This window comes from Phalacrocorax aristotelis, chromosome 2 (genome assembly GCF_949628215.1).
Source record: "Phalacrocorax aristotelis chromosome 2, bGulAri2.1, whole genome shotgun sequence".
Classification (NCBI taxonomy): Eukaryota; Metazoa; Chordata; class Aves; order Suliformes; family Phalacrocoracidae; genus Phalacrocorax; species Phalacrocorax aristotelis.
Genome location: NC_134277.1, coordinates 138,771,460 through 138,795,290, shown reverse-complemented (window position 1 = coordinate 138,795,290; position 23,831 = coordinate 138,771,460). Strand labels below are relative to the sequence as shown.

Sequence of the window (23,831 nt, the reverse complement as noted above, 5' to 3'; positions counted from 1 at the left end):
GACCACGGCCAGGCCACAGCACAGTCGCACCTGCCACTCAGCAGGAGCTGTAGCTATGGGCCAAGCACTACAGCCGCCACCAAAAGCAAAGGTATCCACATCACCTTGCTCTGCAGAGGAATATAGCTATTTGTACACAAGAGAAAATGACACCATGCTCTGAGCAAGTACTGTCTGGAACCCAACATCTAACAGAAAAATTATTTAAAAGACATGATTTAGATGATCACAAAGTTGACATAGGAGAGGCAAATGTGAGACCTTCGTACGACGCTGTGCTGAAGGCTAGGGGGAACCAACACTGAGCCTGTGGTATGTGGTAGCTGATGAAGAGGAGGACTGTATAAATTGGTTTGGTATGTAAGAGTAGAGGGGAGGCAGATGCCTAAGGAACAAGCAGTAGTGGTTGCCTGGCATCAGGGGACAAGACAATGAAGTTGCAGCAAGTCCTAGAAAAAGTAGAGCATAGAAAAATGGTAAACAAAGCATCTGAGAGCATAGATCAGAGAAAATGGAGGGACGCAAAGAGCTTCTATAACCTCTTCTCTCCTGTGTGTCTTTTAAAAGCCTTTAAGCCTGGCTAAAGTTGTAAGAGTGTTTCATCTTCCCAGATTACCAAGGTGATTACAGTGTACTATTTATACTAAGGCAGTACTCTGAAAGCCCAGTCAAGGATCAGGAACCCTGCTCTGCACAATGCTGGGTAAAATGGCAACCCATATTCGCAGGCTGCACATCCAAGAGTACATAAAGAAAAAAATACAGTGGGTAACCAGGACTTCAGGTGCTTTTAGATTTCATCTTAAGATGTCACATATTCTGGGTTATGTTTAGAGGGCAACAAAAAACTATGTCTGATATGCCACCTTCAGAATCTAGGTATTATGAACAAAACATGTTCTTATAAAATGCACTAAATAAAATTTAATAAAATATCAAGATTAATCAAAATACTTTAACATTCCCACCCAGTAAACATACTCTTTTAATTCTGCTTTTGCAAATGCAGAAACCCAGCTTTCAACATTTCCAAAAAAAGGGAGCTCCAGTTTGCAAACTTCCATATGAGCACGGGTTGTTCAGGAAGACTAAGTTTTGTGCTTGTAGTTTGACTTTTTCATAGCCATATCCTATTACCTAGTAGGCTATACCAGTCCTTCTCAGGCCCATAAAGGAGATTTTTTTCCTCTCTAATTTGGCTAATAGCAAAAAAAAGGATAACGAAACAAACAAAGATTAAGAGCCAATTTGCTATGTGGTGCATAGCCAGGTTAATAAAGAGAACTCCTGCTGGTAGCATGTTCTTAGTGAGTAATACACTTCATTTAGCTCAATTACCTCGACCAAGAAAATTACCGTGCTTATTAGTGCTTGCCATCCACTAGTTGCAACACATCAATTCACCAAGCAGATGCATCTTAGAGAAACTATGTCCTATCACATGAAAAAAATCTCAGCGCCCTGGTGAAACAGACCTAGTATCAACCCTCTGCAGAGTCTCCAGAAGTCCTTGATTACTGTAGGAACACCAGAGATCCCAAACAATGGCACTTATGGCACTAAACTCCAGTTGACTTGAGATGAAATAAAACAAGGTTAATGCTGGGCACTTCTGAAAAATCCCAGTTTAAACATAGTTACAAGCATATTTTATAAAAAGGGTATTGCCTTTCCTTACTTGTTTCTGGCTAATCACTACAGTAATTGAAACTGTAAACAGATGGAACACATCCAGTACATTTTGTAAGCCTGAGTGAAAAGACATTAATATATTAAAAAAATTAAATACTCTCCTTAACACTTATATTCTTTCTGCTTAGGTCTTTCTTTCAGAGCTTATCACTTTTAGTACTTGGATTTGAATTTTTGCAATGGCTAAACTGGGAACCTGAAAATTAAATAGAGAGGTGATGGTGTGCTGCCTGTAATGCTGTAATCATTGCTGAGATGTATTTTCCTACAGCCTTTAAATTTATCCATTCTGTAGGATGCAGTTACCCGTGTTATTTGATGGCATTCACTTTGCACAACAATCAAGTAGGTAGCCTGAAGTTAAAAAGGTAAATTCAGAAGTTTTTCCTTGAAGACTAAATGAAGTGAGTAAAGGGACAGGAATGTCATTATACAGACTGAAATGCTGCTTACTTTTTTTCTTTTCTTGCATTATTTTAAATTCTCTATTAATAATATTAATATATATTTATTTCTGACTGTATACATGGGAGGAATTCTTTTTTTAGAATATGTAAGAAAACAAGGGTATAGTTTTTCATACTTTGCCACTGATTTATTTCCTTATTTAAAAGCATTTTGTGTAAAACCTCCATTGATTTAACACTTTTCAAAGTAAAAAGATACCTTTTTTGGTGAAGGAAGAAATTATGATTTATTAAAAATATTATCTCTGCTATTATCTGTTGAGTCAATTGCAGGGAAAAAAGCAAAGCAATGAGCATTGTGACAGGTACACTAGTGTAATATAAACACACCAAACAATTGCAAATATATCAGTGTCTTTCTTCATAAATCTAAGAGTCTAATCTAAGACAATGCTATCATTACTAAAGGAAAACTGATTATTACTCCATGACTAGTGTAAGTATTCATGCCCATAATTAATCTTGTCCAATACTTTTTATTAAAATACCCGGTCTCCAGTTATTTGCTAGTTTTCCAAATATTAGGTATTTAAGATCACCACATCCCATTTTGTGCTGCACAAGAGAAGAACAGAAGAAACAGTGAGAGGTGGAGATATGAGGATCAGATGAGAAGTCAAAGGATTCTAGCAGCCCAGTCTTACTTGGTGCTCTTGATAAATTATACTCAAGAGGAGATGTGTGATGATCTATTGTCCACAGGGAACTTCCCTACTTTGTTGCTGAATTTGGAAAAGAAGGTGGCAGGGGCCTGCAGAAGAGGGAAAGGATGGTCTTAGAGATAACTAAAAGTCACCTCAGAGGAATAGGTTCTTTCTCTCTCTCACCCAGTTTCTTTGTGATACTAGGAAAGGTACATGAAATAAGTTCCTGCACAAGTGGCTGCAAAACAGTTTACCACTAACGAAGGTAAAATTGCAACAAAGTTGGTTGCACTGAGCTAATTTTGTATAAGCATAGGCAACAATAGCACATGTCACAAAGTTCAGTATAGTGTGAAAGTCTGCCGGGGTTCCCAATACTGGAGCAACTTTAGTTGCCACACAAGCTGAATATGCCACCACTTCCTTCTCTTTTACTTTTACTTAGTGCTAGTTGAATCAAAGCTTCCTGAAGCATATATCAGCTAAAAGTTTCTTATTCAGGTAATCACACTTCTGCACACTGAAAATTATAAAATAACTAATATTCTTAGTCATTATGCAATTATTACCCTTTTCCAAAATTTTTTCCTTTGACAAAAAACAGTAATAAAAAATGAAAATGTTCAAATGTCCAAAAAGTAAGATAAGAGAGAAGGGACTATACATTTTATCCCATGTTCACAGTGGACAGGATAAATTGTACCAAAAGAGGTTTATGTTGAGAAAAATGGGTATAATGAGGCTAGTGAAGCACCAGAATAAATTCTTTAGGAAGATTATGTAAGAGCCATTGCTAAACATATTTAAGAACAGGTTAGACAAGAATCTGTCAGGAATGGCACAGGTATACTTCATCCTGCTTTGAGCTGTGGGGACTAGGATTACAGGATGTATCAAAGATCTCCAAAGTCCTATATTTGTGTGATTTTTTTTAGGATCTGTATGAAAAGAGATGAGAATAAAAGCATCTATTAAAAATTAAGTTTTTCAGACTTGAGACATTTTATTGTAACTCTTTAAAATTCACTATGGGAATTACAGTGTTTTCATTATAGCTTTTTATTATCTACATATTAATAAAAACTGAAGAACAGAAAGCTTGAAGAAGGATTTGTGCTGTGCTCGTGAACTCTGTAAAGCACTGGATCATACTCTGAAACATCTTTCCTTAGCCATAATTTATTATATGCTTATGTAAATAAGTTATGAGTTTGCATTTAAATGTGTTGGAATGTAACAGAAGTTATGTGTATATGGTGTATATGATAAGAAATATCTTTAAAAATTCCTGGTAAGAGGAAGATAAGGAGACAGATTTGATCACTTACAGATAAGAAAGCCCCAATGACACAACAGCATCAGATGAGGAAATAAGTGAGCCAAGACAGGACTGCCTCATTTATTATCAGATGGTTCTTGCTTAGATTATTATAATTCTGTTCTAAAGCAATTAGTGTCAGAAATGATGCTGCCCTTACTGTTTATTTCATAATAAATATCCAGTGCCATTAAACAACTTTATAACACTAGTGACATTAAAGAAAGGTGATTTTTCCAAGTTAATTGATACTTTCAGCATTCATCTTACTTTCTTTTGCATAGTTCATACTGCAAAATTACTAATTAAAATAAAATCTTATTCACATTTTAATCTGGTACCTCAGTGAGAGTTCCATGTGTTCAGCATTGAGACAGACTTCTCAGAGAGCACCGTACAAAAGATAAGAGGATTCATAGCCTGTTGTAATTGAATAACTAGGAGGATTGTCAAAGGAGCTGCTGTGACAAACCTTTGAACTAAACAGGAGGAATGTCATGCGGCTTAGATGATTAAATTTCAGTCTGCACTGCATCAAGAAGTTTGTTCTGAGTCCAGTGCTAGCAGATAAACTCTGAAAGACAGCGGCTTCCTTAAATATTGTTTCTTCTATATCCATTTTGCTGTATGAATACAACATGAGATCTGGGAAATGGATGATCTCTGCATTTTATTTCAGAAACACTTGCTTAGGGTCAAAATAAGCATAATTTCTGTACAAAGACTCTGAATTAAGGGAAAGTAATGAATTCCAATTGAAAGTTTTATTTACATGGTGCCCACATGAAGCTTATTAATGCCTATGGCCTATTCTTGCTATATAACCAAAGCCAACCCAAATATTATTACATGACTATCTTTAAATTCATTAAATATGCAAGAAAATAGATAGTATGACAAAAGTAACATAAATTTAAATTCAAATTGCATTGTGAAAAATAACTTAGTCCTAAAATAGAATGTAAATAAATATATATTCTATTCTTTTTTATTGCAAAGAAAAGTTAATATACTGCAGTATTTCAAAATGTGCAGCAAATAGAGAAACACATAATCTTCTGGCTCACTAAATATGGGTCTCTTTCAAACACTTTCCCTCTTAAAAGAAGAGATGATGGGGCAGAGGAAGACAATTATTTCAAGACTGCTAATGAAAATTAAAGTTTAATTAAGAGCTTTTTGAAATTCCAAGGGATCTAACATGTCAACAGGTTGTTTCAAGACTGCTATATTTATCTTAGAAACTCACTTTCTTAACACTTGAGCTGTTAAGATTTTTGGTAGTAGTGGACCCGGTGGTACCTATACAAGTTACATTACTCATTCACTTCCCAAAACTCTACATATTTCAAGTTTGTTTGCCGAAAACGATTTCCTGGTGTGCTGCATGCATTCTCTTAGATTCTCAGGAATCACTGCCTACAATAGTTTTCATGGTCTTGGCTAATATAATCTTGAAGTTTGTCACACTTGTTTCAACTATTACTAATTCATACTAGAAAGACGTCTAGAATCCCAGTCTTTAAAGGCTTAGAAACTTTCTTCAGACCTTTAACTCATACTAATTAGTGGTGGTTTTAGTCACATTTATTCTTATTAAAATACTGTTCCTCAGCTCAAATGCCTCTTTTACATACATAGTTCTCCACCAAAATTTAAATTTATAGACAACAATCCTATTGCCTCTCCATCTGTTTTGCTGTCCTTTTTAAAGCCAAGTTGCCAGTAGCCTTCATCATTCCTAGAGACTTTATAGAGTTTCCTACATGGATTCACCTTTCGAGAACAGCTGGTCAGAATAACTCTTACTATTGGCTGATATACCAATATTAATGATTCCTTCACTAGCAATATGTAAGATGCATTCTAGGGTTGCATTTGCACCAGCGTTTTTCACAGCCAGATTACAATACAGCTCATAGGCACCCTGTTGATGACTAAAACACTTGGATATTTATCATTTGGTCATCTACAACTGATGTTCCCACCATTTACAAAAGAAAACCTTACAAGTTGTTTCTAAATGCATGTCTGCATTATGTAGCATTAGATTTGTTTTTGTTCCTATTACACACTCAGTAGGAATCGGTCCTACTTTTTAATCTTCCAAATCCAATGTCCTATCAAACATCATTAGCACACTACCACTACATTTTGGACCAAAGTCATTAAAGAAAATATTAAAGCTCAGTCCTAAAACTCCATAATCTTCCTGTGCAGGTAAAGGAGGATAAGCTCCTTTTGCAGGCAATTCAGAGCAAAAACCTTAGTAATTCTCAAGCTCTCCTCAGAGAACCCTTCTATTGACTACAGTGGGAGATAATCAGAATAGGTAAAGTTAGCTTTTTAGAATACCCCTGGTCCCGCAATGAGCAGGTGACTAACACTTTTTTTTTTGTCTTGCAGGGAAACATTAGATTTCCTAGTCACTTAGGATGTGTGACCTTAGACTTGGAACTGAGGACAGATAGAGGGTTCTGGTTGCTATAACATTACCCACACTGGCATTGTCAGCACAAATTGAGGATGTGTTTTTGAATCAATACCTTTCATGTTGCCTAGAACTACAATTTTCTGTCTCACTGAAATCTTTCTCAATTATACCATCATGTTTTGTGGACATTTGCATAGCTATGCATTGTCATATCCTTCTGAAAATGGTTATTTGAATTAGAGACTCTCCATAATTTATTCAAGACAACAAATAATTTTTTTCAAGACACAGGTTGTAAATACAATCATAAACCATAATTTCAGTGCTCAATGAAAGCATTAAATCTTCTATTGAAAGATCAAGAATTTTATTTCTGGATAGACAGGAAAAAGTACCTTAAGTGCTGCAAAGAGAAGGGTTATAACGGAAATCAGCAAAAAGTGGTATGGATTTTTTTCAGGCAGAAAACATTTTATGAAATACATTTTCTCAGAAGTCACCTGTAGAAAAAAGATGGAGTTGAACTCAGGTATTTGATGTTCATGGCCAAAAAGCAAGAAAGAATTAGACTCTAGATTGAAATTTGGAAAAGTGTAAACTTGATTTATTCTGAAATAAGCCACTGTATTTCTTGATCCCTGTTTTGTTTGAAGTCTTAACACAGAAAACTTCAAAGCAACAGTACTTAACAGATGTTACCTATATTAGCACACTCAACACAGTATTTCCATGGCCTGTTCCTTCAAGGCCATTTTCTTCCACTATGCTATAGGTGTCCAAATCTTTTCTCTTGGCATGGGGAGAATCAAGGCACTGTAATATTATTCACTAAACAAACAAGTAAAAACCTACAAGTTAAAAAGATAAAACCTACAAATTAAAACCATAAGAAAGCTACATTATTATTATTATTATTATTATACTTCTATTGTTACGTATGTTGCTATCATTAAACAAGACGTGTTTGAGGTAAAAACAAAACTGTGTGCACAGTACATGAGCTGTGGTCCTGACTTTGCCATTTCCTAGGCCATGTGAAATTATTACTTCTGTGGGAAATAAATATTTCCACTCTATATGGTGTAGTAAGTAATACAGAACTAGGCCTATTGTAACATATTGCGCAAAGGTCAGAGATAAATTTGCTTAAATAATAACATATCAGCTTAGAGACAAATCCTAGCACTCAGCACAGCTCAACACAGGACACCAAAGGCAAAGTATCCTTCTTCCCAGCTAAGCAGTGTGTTAGTAAGGGAGCAGATTTAACTCCAACTGTGCAGATTTGCCCCTATATGGCACAAACTATTCAGCTGTATAACACAGGCAGAGAGGCAGAGACAAACCAGGAATTGATCGATATTCACAGGTTTGATCCCCCTCTGAGACCTTTCATGCAGAGAATAAAACAAAAAAAGCCCAGTATGAAATCAATACAAGCTGTAATTATAACTGTGAGGTGAGAATGAACATAATTATAGATTCAAAAAGAGGCATTATCTCCTTAACAGACCCTGCTAAAAACATAAGTCAAACTAACCTTTCTCACAGGCACAAGATCTGAAAGTCTGAGGAGTAGCAAACCAGAATCAGAAACCGTTGCAATGCAGCATGATGGACAAAATAAAACTATTAAATGTGGTCTCTTCAAAGAGAAATACTTTAGCAGGGTTTCTGACCTGAAAAATGTACTCCTGTTCCTGCCAGCTGTCATGTTCTGCTGGCAGCTATGTGTTTATGTATATGAATTTATAAAACATGTATTAATAGAGTTAATAAAAAGTTTACCACATGAAAAAGCACACACAGAGTGAAAGAAATCTCATGAAGCAAAAACTGAGAGGGAAAAAAGAGGAGAGCACTTCAGCTCCGCAGGGGAAATTATCTCAGGCCAGTCAGGAGGTGCTGACCCAAACTCTAATTTCCGCCAAGAGTGAAAGGCAACTGCACAGCACTGGTGTCACACATTCATGGCAAAGCACCACCTAATGCAAGAGATGGAGTGAAGTTTGAACGGGCTTCATTAACCAAAGCAATTTAAAGTGCACCTCCGCATGAAGCACAGGCACAATACACATCTTCGAATTAGCAGTATTCAGCATTAGCCTCCTCCATCTGTATTAACCAGAGAAAATTTAAAGCAAGTATTTCATTACTAGAAAATAATAGAGGAGGAGATAATGCAAACCAAATGAGAAGTAGGGCAGGGAAAATCAATTTCTCATCAACTGTGGGGCAAATAACTTTAAACAAATTCACATAGTTTCTAATCAGTACCAAATAACAACATGGGTCCTTCAGGCTACACTGCAGTGATAAAGCACCAAATTCATGATAGAGGAGACTTAAACTTTTATTGGAAAGGCTGTGAAATAGCAAGAAAATCCCATACATCTTATAGCTTATCACTAGAAAGCAGGTAGAAGGGGCCTTTGGCATGATACTTGTAATAAGTGTATTTTACTGTAAGATAGCTAATGGCCTGAGCAAATAGAGCAACAGCAAAAAGTAATAATTATTTGAAAGCCTGCATAGAAGCTGAAAAACTAATTGTGACATGTTAACTCAAAACAACAAAGGATTTACACTGCAGATGGCCTCAACAAACAGAATATGTGACACAAAAGGAACTGTGATGAGATTACAAAGTACATCAGAACTGTTTGATTAATCTCCTGTCCAGGATGTTTTAAGGGACTACAGAAGACTTAAATTAGAGAAATGATAACCACATACTTTCAGACTTCTGCCTCTTCTGCTTTTAACAGCTTATCTCCATTTTATTCAATCATTTTCTTGCTGAAGGATTTTCACATCCTTAAATCATACTTCCTTGAGCACCACGATATGTGTTGTCTCCAGAAAACTGTGCTTCTCAAAAAGATACACGCATCCCACTCTGACACTCTCTTTTTTTTAGTTACAGCTCCTTCCCTTATGAACTTCAGAGTAGGTTTAGGTCTTCAGGAGACATAGTGTTTATTCAAAATCACTTTGGAGTGTTTTTAATTTCTTCCCTACTCAAGATGTTATCATACCATTTTCCCTGTACTCATCTTTGTGAAGGTCTTCTCAAGAATTTGGAAATTTCAGGTGTGCCTCATTCTTGGTCTGCGACTCTTGCCATAACCTCCACATCCCCATGGTATTTGGGATAGAGCTGAAAAACTGACAAGAAAGAAAGAACAATTTTCTGCTGTGCTCCCCATGTTGGGCACAGCTGGCACAGTTTCAGTCTAGGGGTGGCAGCGGTGACCTGTGTGGGAGGAGGCAGCGAGGTGTTCTGTGCCAGTCACAGCCATTTCCCGCCAGCTCTGACACCATTGTAAGACGCCAGCTGAGAAGTGTTGAGTCTAGGATGCAGAAGAAATCCCATATCTTAGCCTCCACACAGAGGAAGTCCAAACGCATGGCCCAGCTGCCAACTGGGTGGTACTCCAAAACAGCCCCAGTTTGCATAATCAGACACTAGCAAGTAACTGAGGATGAAATTTCAAGAGAGTTGATCAAGAAACACCTCGGCTAGATTTGCTAATTGACTGTGCAGTATGCATAGATCCAATAAAAGCATTAGTTTCAGTGCAGAATGTGAGTGTGGGTGATTGATAATGAACGGTCCTCAGGTTTGAAGAAATGCTGTGAGTGTGTATATAAATTGGCAATATAAGTTGACATAAGCAGGAAGCAAGAGGGGTGAACTTAGGTGTCTGCTTACTGTGAATTAAGTGATGTGAATAAGCACTATGGCCAATGAAGATCCAGTCTTAATGTCTGACTTTGGCTCAGAAGTAGAATTAGCACTGTTTCCTTCCAGTGTTTTCCAGTACATTAAGCTTTTTTCCTTTTGTTTTAATTAGCACACAGGAGCCAACACCTTCAGGTTTTCAAACAAATCAGTATGCTGATGCCCAGCTTCAGGAGATTGTCAGAAAAATACGGGAAAGGGCAACAGTCTACAAGGAAAAGCTGAAAGACCCAGTGCTGTCCTCCCCTGAAGGCAGTCCTACAGCTTGTAAGTGACTCCAGAAATAGCTGTGTATTTGCTGAGTTTAAAGATTAATATTATTTTGAGGGAACAGAAAATACTGTGATAAAATTTTTAAGTAAGTATAGCATGTTTACCCACTGGAATGGATCAGTTTGTGCCCACTGAGGCTTATTAGGCTTATTAGGCTACAGTAAACCAGGTCCTTAGGTACTAGCTCCCTTTGAACCACATCACTAAAGAACTTGGAGAAAAAATCTTGGGCGATGCCTAGAATCATCCCTCTCGAAAGGTTTTATATATGTTAAAATAGTTCCCAGGCATGTTTATTCATGGGGATGAATCTGAAACATATGAAGATGCATACGTATTTTATGCATAGGTATTAGGCACTCTGATATTAGGTCTGCTGTGTAAAAGTAAATTTTAGCCATGGCAGCAATTTTCCAGATGCACTAAGGACTCTAAGTGCCTGCTTTAACTAGAGCAAACTCACCCAAAATTAATTGAACATTATGACATTTTTTCCTCTTTAGAGGAAAGTTTGACTTTTTTTTCATTTGCACAAAGAATTGAGTGTGGTGATTTTATATTCTGACATTTTTTAGAACCTGTTTATTGCTTATCTCTTTTATAACAAGCTGGAAAAAATAGTGCCATAAAATATTATAAACTATGCCAGCTGATAAAGAAATTACCTTTTTTATTGTTGTTATTATTATTATTTCTTTGCTCATTTACCTCTTTTGTTCTCTTTGTAGAACTTACAGTCATTTATTTCCTAAATCATTATAGATCCAGTCTGCCAGTTTACTGCTGGGACTGTGTATCCTACTCAGAGGTAAAGCCACCAGAATTAATTGGACAAATGTGTGGACAAAATTATCTGACCCAAAGATGGAAGAATTAGGCTCAAAGGAGTGACACAAGACTTTTGTAAGCTTAGAAACATACAAACCCATAGGTTTCCCATTAGTTTCACCTGCTGCATCTTGCATATCAGTTCTCAGGAAAGGGGAAAGATCAGCCTGTGGCACAGACATCTTTTCTTATCTCCATCCTAATTGCATGCATTATTTGCAAAAGTCATGTAAAGAGAAATGCCCAGTTGCATTACTGAATGCTGAATTATGAATTACCTTATTTCTTGTCAGTCTTCTATGGCATTAGTTGTGGGCACTGTCCAAGAAAACACAGTACCATATCTATTGCACACTGTAACAGGAAGTACCCTGTTCTTGATAGATGATGTACACAATTATATTAGTGGTGATTTTATTCTCCAAATTGTATTCTATTGCATTCAGCATTATAGTGAACTGTAGCTTTAGTCACTGCCAAGTACTTTTAGAAGAGTTTTTAACATGATGAGGCTCTTGTACGTGTTAAAACAGGGTATAGTAACTGAGCCATTATTAAAATGTCACCCATTGCGGCATTCTATGTGGCTAGCACCATCAAAGAAGAAGCCTCCCCCCCCACCAAAAGAAGAAAAAAAAGAAGAAAAGAAAGAGGATGCAGAAGCAAAGCCAGAGGAGGATCATTACTGTGATATGCTGTGCTGTAAATTCAAAAAACCTCCCCTAAAAAAATACATGGAGTATCTGCGGTTACCAGACAGCATAGACTCATACACAGGTAAATTAAAAGCTATGCAATAGAGTGGGGTAAAGTGTATTGAAGTGACCTAATATTACATATCACTGTGAGCCACCATAAGATCCTCATTCCAGTTCACAACACAGAGGGACACATAGATCCTTCCCTAAAGAGCATTTATTCTGAACAGGGAAAAAAAAACATTAGAAGTGACAACAGTTGTAAAGATGGTATGCACAAAGCTGGCAAGCAAAACCAACCACAATTAAAAGCCAAGTCTTCTGATACTTAATCTAGAATTTGTCCCATTCACTGGGGCCAAATAATTCTATTGTCAGTTATAACATACAACAGAAGCATGCAAAATGTATCCCGTTTCTTCAGATGCATCAAATCCTATATGCTCTCACAAACTCATCTTCTTTGCCTTTTGCAAATTCTTTGCGTGACTCCTAGTGCCAACCTATATCACTTTAGCAGCCAGTGCTGTTGAAAAAGCAAGGCTGGTAGGTTGCTCTGGGCAGAAACATTCCGAGAGACTGCAGTAGAATAAATGTGTCTGAAAGAATGAGTAAAGATTTTAAGTTCATGCCTTTAAATTCAATGTTTTTTCTTTCAGACCGCCGTTATGTAGCATGGCTCATGCTTGTGACAGTCGCCTATAATTGGAATTGCTGGTTTATTCCCCTTCGTTTCGTGTTTCCATATCAAACCCCAAGTAATACAATATATTGGTTTACCATAGACATTATTTGTGATATCTGCTACCTGTGTGACTTACTGATTTTCCAGCCCCGAGTGCAATTTTTAAAAGGTGGAGATATAATAGTAAGTATTGAAGGTGGGATTTCCATGGTTAGTAGTTGTATGTTAAAGTACGTTATAGAAATTCCCTCTATTCTGAGATAATTTTTCCTGCTATGCCAAATCTATGTAACTTTTTTTAATTCATCAAAGGATACCTTTGTTCTTCTTCACTGACCTTCCATAATCCTATTTTGGAAGAAGGAAACATATCCATTGTCAACACTTTTTTAAAAAAAGAAAAAAATACAGATTTGAAACAGATGAGAGCAGTTGGAACAGGCATAAAGCTTTTTCTCACCAGGAGTAAATTGGTGCAGCTTCATGGAATTGGTGATTATATGGCTATGTATTCATACATGTATGCATGTGTTTGTACATTTGTCTGAAAATTTCAGCATTCTATTCACCTTGTGCAAGAATCATAGCTGAAGACAGTGCATATTCTGCAGAGGCCAGGCAATATATGCATGTTTTGTTACAGATTGTAAGATTGTGGGGGGTTTTGCCAAAATCAGAGCAAATCCCTGTAATTTCAGATTGATTTGAAAATAATTTAAGATATTTTATTTTGGGAAAATATGTACATTCAATTTTGCTTCTTGCTCCTATTTTTGCATTATCTTTTTATTGAAAAATGGAAAATAAAACTCTAAGCAAGTATCTGAAAAAAGGTAAAAACTTGCTCTTAACATATCAAAACGGCATCTATCACATTAACTTTTCTTTAAAAACTTCCCTACTTTTGATTCTTTAACTTCTTACAGAAGAAAGCCTAATGCGGAAAAAAATCAGTTTAGATAACTTCAGTGTGACACTACTGTGCCCAGCAGACAGAAAATTCAAAATTAGATATCCTCAAATGTAATTTGCAACTAGCTTTAGTTCAGTGCTTTTACATAAAATTTTACACATTGTGCATACAAGATATTACTGATATCTTTACAGAGGAATCTCAGATAAAACTCTGCAAATATAGTTTGGATAGATATTAAATGCAGTGCAGTGTAATGTATTTTTCCAGGCCAAGACATTCGGTAACTGGCAATCTTGCCTAAATCCTACAAAACCCAAGTTTTATAAACAAGATCAAAACAGTAAAGTAGAAAGCTTACCTTGTATTTCTCTTGAAGCTGTTTGTACAATTCACAGATCTTAGTGCGTGAAGAGGTCATCTACTGCCTGATCTCCCGCATTTAGTTTAATGCTTAAACTGATTATAGTGTAAAGTTGGCATGGAAATATCCTTAAGATTTTAGAGATATTTTAAAATTGTCCCTGGTATAAATACAGAAAGTGTAATAATAGATACATTTCTTTAGATACCTCTGATTTCCCTGTCTTATTAAGGTATTAGCATCAGTTCCTATGGAGAGCAATTTAAAAATAAATATCTAATCATTACTAATGAATGCAACGTTGATTATTATAATGCTAATAACGTTAGCATGCTAACACTAGCTTTCAAAGAGCTAATCTTGTACAGCACCATCAGAAACATTCTTTGCATTTATCTTGGAATCACTGGAGTCAAATGGAGTTTTTGGCTATGAAATTGAGAGGGTTTGGGTCAAGCACCAACTGGAACAAATGTCTTGAGAGGGAAGATTTGCAGGAAAAATGTAACATACTTTGCTAGGTCACCATCCAGACTTGGAAAAAATCAGGGAAACCCCAAACCTGATTTCTTCAAGTAGGTCTAAAAAAATCTGGTCTATTCTAAACTGGTCTATTATAAGTACTACTTCTTTGTACAGATATTTCTCCATTCATACTTTTAGACCATCATTAATATAACTGTTATCATCCCTACCACCAGAAGAGAATTATTGTTATTGCTGAGTAGCAGAGGCTCCGTCTCAACATTCTGTTCGTGACTATGCCTTCTTCTCCTTTCATTTTCACTGTAGTCAGACAGAGTGGAAATGAGGAAATTCTACCACAGTTCTATGAAGTTTCGGGTAAGCAGATCTTGTGTTACTGATGTCAATATGTAATTTCTGGCTGTAGGATTTCACAGGAGATTTTTTAATTCACTGAAAATCACTGTTGGTTTAAGAACATCATCAGAAAGCATTGGCTTGATCACACGTCAGTGCTCACCAGCTGAAGATTGCCATCTGCATAAACAGTGTTTAACTGTAAAACAGAATAATTATAAATGCAATTATAAATATTAATTCTGAATAATAATAAATTCATAAAATAGAATGACTAAAAATATCTGGGTTTATTAATTTGTGTGAGGTCATTGCCACACGCTGAAAGACAATAGCACAGTTTGCCAGAGATTCATTAAAAGAAATAAAAAGTCTTGAAGTTAAGTGGTAGCTCTATTCGGTGAACTCTTATGCATGGTACTTATGGTCATCACTCACACAAGTAAACAAAAATTCAAACTAAGATTTTTGACGCTCATTGCGCTTTGTAAAAACAAAGTTGCATTTGATTTAGGAAAATTGTTCATTTTGCTCCTCAGGATAGGTTGTCTCTTGACTTCCTGATACACTTACCGCTCTGTGACACAGCCCACACCTCTGAAACCTGTTACTGCTCCCTCCTCTTCTGTACATACTTTTGCACCTGCCTTATTTCAGAGATAAATTTGTCTCAGTGGCTGTGGTATCACTACTTATATACTTGAGGTTAAGCTATCCAAAAGTGCGGGATATACACTGTACAAGTGAGTAGGACAGAGTCAAACTTACAGCAAGAGAAATAAGTGGATATGCATGGTTTTATTTTAAGTTCACACTTGCAGTATGTTAAGTGTTCTTGATTTCTGCAGAAACTGATGAGTGTTGCGTATTCTCACCACAGGCAATATATAGATATAATCTGGGAATTTGTCATATGATTAAGTACTAATTAACAGTTACTGATATTAAAACACTTCTTACTAAATTTTGCATCTTAGGCATGTGTCTGAGAGAGGAAGGGAGCCCATAAAAGGCTGTTTGTCCTCAGTCAGTTTTTTGGTTTGCTTTTCTTTTTTCACAGAGTTCAGGTATTAACTGCATCTTACTTGCATGGAGTAAAAGGTCTGCACTGCAGGCTAGTTGCTGCCAACACAAGTTATGTCTCTCGGGGCAAAGGCATTTCTGATTACAGTGAGATGAAGCCTACAGTTCCACATCCCTTTTTTGTTCCTGAATGATATCAGCAACAGAGTAAGGCATCAAGGGGCCTTTAAAAAGGCAAAGCCAAGTTTGCCACAGCTTTCCTTCTCTCCACTGAATTCTTGGAAAAAATGAAGTAGGCAGATAAGAGTAATCACATAGTTGTTGTACTGCAGGGAGATGTTGAAAATCTTAGCGATAAGGGAAGGAGAAATATCCAAATATAACAAAACACAATATCTATTAAAAAAAATTAAAATCCGAACTTATGATGAATCTGTTGTTTGGAACACATGGCTTCTACAGGTTGCAAGCAAGGAGTCTAATTCATTGTGTTCCCCCAGGTTGCTTTAGGCAGCCTGGTTTTGAAAAACTGTAGGACTACTAAGAAGTGCTTGTGGAGTGCCCGTCCCACCCCCACTCACGAGCCACATACATACCATTTTAGATTGGTCAGACCTATAATTGAAATAACAGAAAGTATTAGCAATCAAATATCTGAGATACTGTTAATAATCCCCATGAAACAGATTAAAATCTCAGGCATGGGGGATTTAGAAGCAGTGCAGAGCAAAGCTGTTGGTGTTTTCAAGAGATAATCTTGCATGCCAATACTTTAGAAGTTACAGGCTTAGCATGCTGACTGTTCAAATATTATACTCAATCACGATTCGATCTAAGTAGGTTTTTGACAAGTAAATGCATTATGATTATTGTGAAGTTTAAATTGACCTCTCTGCTCTTTAACAGCTTGATGTGATATCAGTATTGCCATTTGAAGTTTTATACTTCTTCTTTGGATTTAATCCAGCATTTAGAGCAAATAGGATGTTAAAGGTAAGATCTGTGATAATGATGGATGGCTAACCACACAAAAATGATTTTACAACCCAATGGAAAGGTGTTTATAATATTTAGGAATGCAAATTTAGAAACTGGAATTTTTTTCAGGATAATCTATAACACCAAGAAACAAATCAACAAAAAATACAAGATATAATCTAAGCAAATTAAGCGCTTATTCTCTTATTTTCCTTCTGACTTTCATATTTCCTACTTTCAAAAGGGGTTTTGTGATTAAGGCTGGTTTGTTCCCATTATTCAAATTAGATTAATCTTAATTACCTGTTTAGTTTTCAAAGATAAAAAAGTTAATTTAAGATCACTAATTAATGTCAATGTCTTCTCCCCTTCTGTTCATAATGTCAGGTGCTTTAAAGCAAGGGAGGGAATTTTAAGGACAACATATATTATACACAGCATATTTAACAAGCATAAACCGACTTTGGTTATGGAGTCCAAAGACATCTGGAGTTGTGCAATGGAGGGGCTGAGAAGCGATTAGACAACAGCTCTCTTCCTGCGTTTCATAGTACCTAGCAGGCCCCTCTGTGGCAAAATACATTCCCCTTCACACAGCCATATGTTGACATTTAAAGTTGGAGGGGGAACAAGAACTCTGAGAATAAAATGAGGGTGCTCTTCATTTCAGTTTTCAACAAAACTTCAAAATTCCATACATCAGAACCAAAACTGTGTGAAAGAATGGAAAGTTAAACTGTACCTCATATTAGGCAAACAGGCATGTACTGAGCCAAAACAAAGAAAAAAGCTACATGTGAATATTAAGGTCTATTGCTAAAGGTAAATGACAAATAACAGGAGGAATTTAATACAGCAGCAATTGTTACTACATGGTATTGTCTAGCATGTGGTTGTTGATACATATGATCACTTACTGAGAATTACTGGAATTTTAGAAAAAAGGGATTTTTATGTGTGTAATTCTCTCTGATAAAGTCGCCCAAGCAATTATATATGTTTGAGGAAGTAGAAGACATTTATGTGCAGCAGTCTGACCTAAACAGCAAAGTTATTTCTATAATCAGATTAATGGGGCACTCAACACCCAAAACAATGTTTAATTCAATTTTCATCTTTGCTTTTCAGTTCACCTTTTCATTAAATGTTTAAAGAAGTCAGACTACTGAAAAATCCTTTCTTTTCAAAATGAGTATGTGAACTAATGTCTGTACTGTTAGACAAAGAAGTGTGGTGAGGAATAATGATTGGATTACTTTCATTTGTTTTCCATTCAGCATAACACATTCTTTGAGTTCAATGATCGTTTGGAAGCTATACTGGACAAAGCATACATCTACAGGTATGTGCTTATTAAACACTTGTATCATGCAAAGCTTGGCACAGAATGCATCTCATTTGATTTCACAACTTGTCAGTGAAGCACTGGGTGGCATATAACCTCTTTAACTGTTCAATTTAAGGTTTTTTAAAATATCTGTCTTTATTGTAATCTTTAATGAATCTTAAATATAAAGCTTCACTCACTTATGGAATCTAGCTCAGTTCATCTGGCCTGGTTCAGGCAAAATGCTCACTAAACTGAGGGTCCTGACAAAATTTAACTGATCAGAATTATCAGAGGTTTCTTTAGCGAAAGAGCTAAAGAATGGTTTCTTCAGGTTGCTAATAGCAGTGCCAAATCCTCAGTAGCTGTTTATTTGTACTTAATAAGAGTCATGAGCTTGAGCCTGTGTCAACATTTTTCTTCAAATATGCTCTCACCATGAACCTGGCATATACAGAAACTTGATCGTCCACTGCATTGACTAGACTCGGAATGAAAATCAGTTCAGCACACATCTCAGATAGTGATTATAACCGTTGCCCTCTGCACTATGTTCTCACCTTCTGCATTGACTAGAATAATACTGGAACCAACTCAAGCAGTCCATGGACACGGGTATGGCAAGTTTCATAGGCCTCTCAGCAGTCAGGGATGCTGCTAACACCCAATGAACCCACCTATTGTGTCACCATTATTGTGATCTACTGTCAGTGTCACCAGCCGTAGTTTATCCTGTGCAATTCCTACACTGACAGATTCTTTTTTTCCCTGTCCCAGTTTTGGGGCACGTATTGTTCCTGTGTGCTGCTGCACCAGACATAAGAATCTGCAGTTTACCACCCTATTTACCATTCTATACCTGTTTACCATTCTATTTCAGAGATTATTTCACTTAAATGGTAGAGTTGGTATTTATACATGGCAAATGAGATGTTTTCTGAGATTTAGAAACTAGTTAATTTGAAAAGGAGTTTGAAACATCATTTGTTTCATATTTTCATGTACCTGAAAAATTAAACAAAACTTAGAAGTTTGAAAATTCTGCTAAAGCATTTTTGAGATGCTGACCTCCACAAAGTTTAATCTTATGTTGCCCTCTCCTTCACTTATTGAAGAGTCTTTTGTAAGATTTTTCTTCTTTTTTTTAAATTCTTGTTGGTACAAGAAAAGGCTTATCTGAATTTCCACAAGATGAAGAAATTGCTTTTCAGTTTCTGAATCACTGCCTCCCTATCTTCTCCAATTTCTAATCTCATTAAAAAGAATGAGTTTTCATCTCTCTTGCTTATACTTTTTAACTTTTTCTAAAGTTGAGAACTTTTAAAATTAGTTCATTATTTTCCATATTACTTCCTTTGCTTTGGAGTCATAATTCAACAACTTTTCTGTATCTCCTGTAATAATTGCAGTAAGTACTGGAAGTTACGAATTTTTAATATGGATGGGTTTGAATCAAGTAATTAGCCTGTATGTAACAGTAATGTTGTGTGTATATGGCTTTCAAGGAAATGGGAACAAATTAGCAAACCCATTTTCACCCAAATATGCCGTTTTGCAAGGGACAGAATTTTACACCGTATAAAAGTATGGAACAGGAAACAGCTGTTTAAAGGGCAATTTGAGAATCAGATGCATATATCTTCAAACTATCCTAACTTTGGAGGAAGTAATGTTGATTTGTGTGTCAAAAAACAGAGAAGGTGCTCATTTAGGAATGCTAAGACAAACACAGCAAGGTCTCACCGGTCCCGTAAAATGTATGAAGTAGTTAGAAAGACAGAAACAGTTATGCTGCAAAGCTGTTCTGCCTTGTTAGTTTAGACAGTTTTGTAACACGGTATTGGTTGAGTGCCACAGCTGTGTGTTGCAGCTTGTGTCTTTGCTTCCCAGTCACAGGCCCGCTTACATTTTACAATATTAAATCACTTGCAGAATGTAAACTGCAAAACATAAATATTAGATATTGAATCCATTTTCTACCTCATACTCTTAAGAAGCCAAAAACCTGAAATGTGTGAAATAGAGCACTCTTCATAACTAAAATACAATTTTAAATCCCGCTGAAGATGTGTGGAAAAACAATGGTAGAGCACATGGACTTCAATACTGCTCAGCATCTAGACAGATAACAGTATTAATTCTTTATTATCTATAATCTTTCCCATCAGTGCATTCCTAAGGTATGTGGTAGAAAAAAATGCCTGCATAGTGTGCTACCAAAATGTTATATATAGTATTTGCAAAAACACCTCTTAAATATGTCATGCCATGCCCTGATACAATGCTTTAAAACACTGAAGTGCAGAAAACATTGATTCTTAGTTTTTGAGGTGCTCATTGGTAAATATATTTATATGGCAGAGATTTTTTAACTGGCTTACCAGAAGACATTAAGGTAAGGGAAGAAAAAGGACAAATGGAGAAGTCATTATACAGAAGAAGAATGCAAATGGGAGTTAAAAAATAGAATCATAGAATCATAGAATGGTTTGGGTTGGAAGGGACCACAGAGGTCATCTAGTCCAACTCCCCTGCAGTGAGCAGGGACATCTTCAACTAGGTCAGGCTGCTCAGAGAACCTTCCAACTTCACCTTGAAGGTTTCCAGGGATGGGGCCTCCACAACGTCTCTGGGCTACCTGCTCCAGTGGTTCACCACCTGCAATGTAAAAAGTTTTTTTCTTATACCCAGTCTAAATCTACCCTCCTTTAGTTTAAAACCATTACCCCTTGTCCTGTCACAACAGGCCTTGCCAAAGGGATGGCCCCCATCCTTCCTATAGTCCCCCTTTAAGAACTGGAAGGCCACAGTAAGGCATCCCCGCAGCTGTCTCTTCTCCAGGCTGAAAAACCCCGATGCTCTCGGCCTGTTCTTGCAGGAGAGGTGCTCCAGCCCTCAGATCATTTTTGTGGCCTCCTCTGGACTCGCTCAACAGGCCCATGTCTTCCCTGTGCTGAGGTCTCCAGAGCTGGACACAGCACTCCAGGTGGGGTCTCACCAGAGCAGAGTAGAGGGGCAGAATCACCTCCCTCGACCTGCTGGCCATGTTTCTTTGGATGCAGCCCAGGACACAGTTGGCCTTCTGGGCTGCAAGCACACATGTTGGCTCATGTCCAGCTTTTCATCCACCAGTATCCCCAAGTCCTTCTCTGCAGGGCTGCTCTCAATCTCTACATCCCCCAGCCTCTACTGATATTGGGGGTTGCTCCGAACAAGCTGCAGGACCTTGTACTTTGTTCCTTGTTGACCTCATGAGGTTCTCAGTGGCCCACCTCTCCAGCTTGTCTAGGTCTCTTTGGATGACATCCCATCCTTCTAGAGTGTCAAGTGCTCTGCTCTGCTTGGTGTCATCTGCAAACTTGCTGAAGGTGCACTCAATCCCGCTCTCTATGTCACTGATGAAGATATTTAACAGTAATGGTGCCAGGACAGACCCTTGTGGGACACCGGTCTTCACCGGTCTCCATCTGGACATTGAGCCATTGACCATTAGCCCCTGTGTGCGACCATCCAACCAACTCCTCATCCACCAAACAGGCCACCCACCAAATCCGTATCTCTCCAGTTTAGAGAGAAGAATGCTGTGGGGGACTGTGTCAAAGGCCTTACAGAAATCCAGAAAGATGACATCTATAGCTCTTCCTTTGTCTACTGATGAAGTCACTCCATCATAGAAAGCCACTAGGTTGGTCAGGCAGGACTTGCCCATGGTGAAGCCATGCTGGCTGCCTCAGATCACCTCCCTGTCTTCCATGTGCCTTAGCATAGCTTCTAGGAGGATCTGTTCCATGATCTTCCCAGGCACAGAGGTGAGGCTGTCAGGACAGTAGTTCCCTGGGTGCTCTTTTCCACCCTTTTTAAAGATGGGCACAATGTTTCCCTTCTTCCAGTCCCCAGGGACTTCACCTGACTGCCATGACTTTTCAAATATCATAGAGAGTGTCTTGGCAACTACATCAGCCAGTTCCCTCAGGACTCTGGGATGCATCTTCTCAGGTCCCATAGACTTGTATATATCCAGGTTCCTCAGGCAGTCATAATATAAAATTCAAATATAAAATATAAAAGAGATGAGCTGCTTGTCCAAACTACTGCACCTTATTTGACTGTCACTATGTTGGTTTGATCTGAGATCCTGCTGTGGTCGCCATTTGAGCAATAAGGCAACCAGTGAACTGGATAATGTCAAACTAAACTTCTACACACTAAGTGTATATGCTTGGGTGGATTCTCTTCTCAAACTCATTATTCTGAGTTTGTAGGTATAGATCTAGAAAAAAGTTACTACATCTTATCTATGCATTGTGGCAGATTCAACATATGCCTAGAAAAATATTATATTATATTATAGCAAAGACTTCCAGAACCTTTACTCAGATATCAGGAGTCCACTTGCATGGATTCAAACTTGTGCACAAGACCTGGCATGGTCAATATTGCAATATTACTAGATCACATCAGCTATTTGCTGTTCTCAATAGCTTGCAACCCTAAACAGAGCTGTCCTGGAAGCACACCAACATTTAATCAGAGATGTGACATTCATTTGTCCACATCCTAAAGAATAAGGGTACACACAGGTAGGTTGCTCAATGGCATGGAAAGGCAAAAGAAAGCACGCAATGGCGCCTGAAGAACCAGCAAAGGAATGCATAATACAGAAGCAACCACAGAGATATTATCTTCTATTAACTTAGTTTATAGACATAACTTAGCTAGAACTTATTAAACTTTCATAAAACCACGCACCCAGTTACTATGCACTGCAAACTGCATTGAACTCTAGCTGTAGAGACAAATGTTTTATGTACCAGCTTCCCTGTGTTTAGGCAAGCCCTGTACTTTTCCTGCTTATTTATCCCTTGCATGTATGAATACTTGAATGGAGAGCTAAATCCAGGAGACCTTTCTTTTGATCCCCATGCACTAAACAGAGGATAAACAATGAGATCATTATTGTATTAAACAGACAGTTGCTTGGTTCTTAAGTAGTTCATCATTGGTGTTCAAAGAACTGGCCATAAGCATAAGAACGGGGATTAGGAGTGATATAACTCCTGCTGTAGCCACTAAATCATACTATTTAGCGGATCTACTGCGGGCTTCCTAGCACAGCTCCTGTAAAGCAGTTCATTTCTGACCTCAGACATTTCTTGGCTTTGGTTCACAAGTTTAGAGCCTTTCTTGAACAGATTTTGGCAAACACATTAACCCTCTAGCCTCATTAATATAGCTTCAAATTTCTTTAAATATTCATAGCCAATTAAAGAAGTGGATTATAAAGTCGTCAGGGAACCATAATTTGAAAATAGCCCTTTGTCAAATATTCTAGGAAAGATATTTATTTACAGAAAGAGTGGTCAGGCATTGGAACAGGCTGCCCAGAGAGGTGGTGGAGTCACCATCTGTGGAGGTATTTAAAAGACGTGTAGACGTGGCACTTGAGGACATGGTTTAGGAGGCATGGTAGTGTTGGGTTGATGGTTGCACTTGATGATCCTAGAGGTCTTTTCCAACCTTAATAATTCTATGATTCAATACAGGTGGGGAACTACTTAGTAGGTGCTTAATATAAACAGTTGATCCAAAAAAGCAATGGGTTCCATATTGAAAGGAAGGG

General features: G+C 37.3%; 1 protein-coding gene across 1 annotated transcript in view; it reads left to right on the top strand.

Moving 5' to 3' along the window:
• CNGB3 (cyclic nucleotide gated channel subunit beta 3) overlaps window positions 1-23,831 on the top strand; it is a 68,222-nt gene that overhangs the window by 20,528 nt on the left and 23,863 nt on the right. The window contains exons 4-9 of the mRNA XM_075085346.1: window positions 10,413-10,567; window positions 11,993-12,178; window positions 12,759-12,967; window positions 14,854-14,904; window positions 16,813-16,899; window positions 18,162-18,226. Coding sequence (XP_074941447.1) covers window positions 10,413-10,567; window positions 11,993-12,178; window positions 12,759-12,967; window positions 14,854-14,904; window positions 16,813-16,899; window positions 18,162-18,226 — 753 coding nt within the window. The remainder of the gene's footprint in view (window positions 1-10,412; window positions 10,568-11,992; window positions 12,179-12,758; window positions 12,968-14,853; window positions 14,905-16,812; window positions 16,900-18,161; window positions 18,227-23,831) is intronic.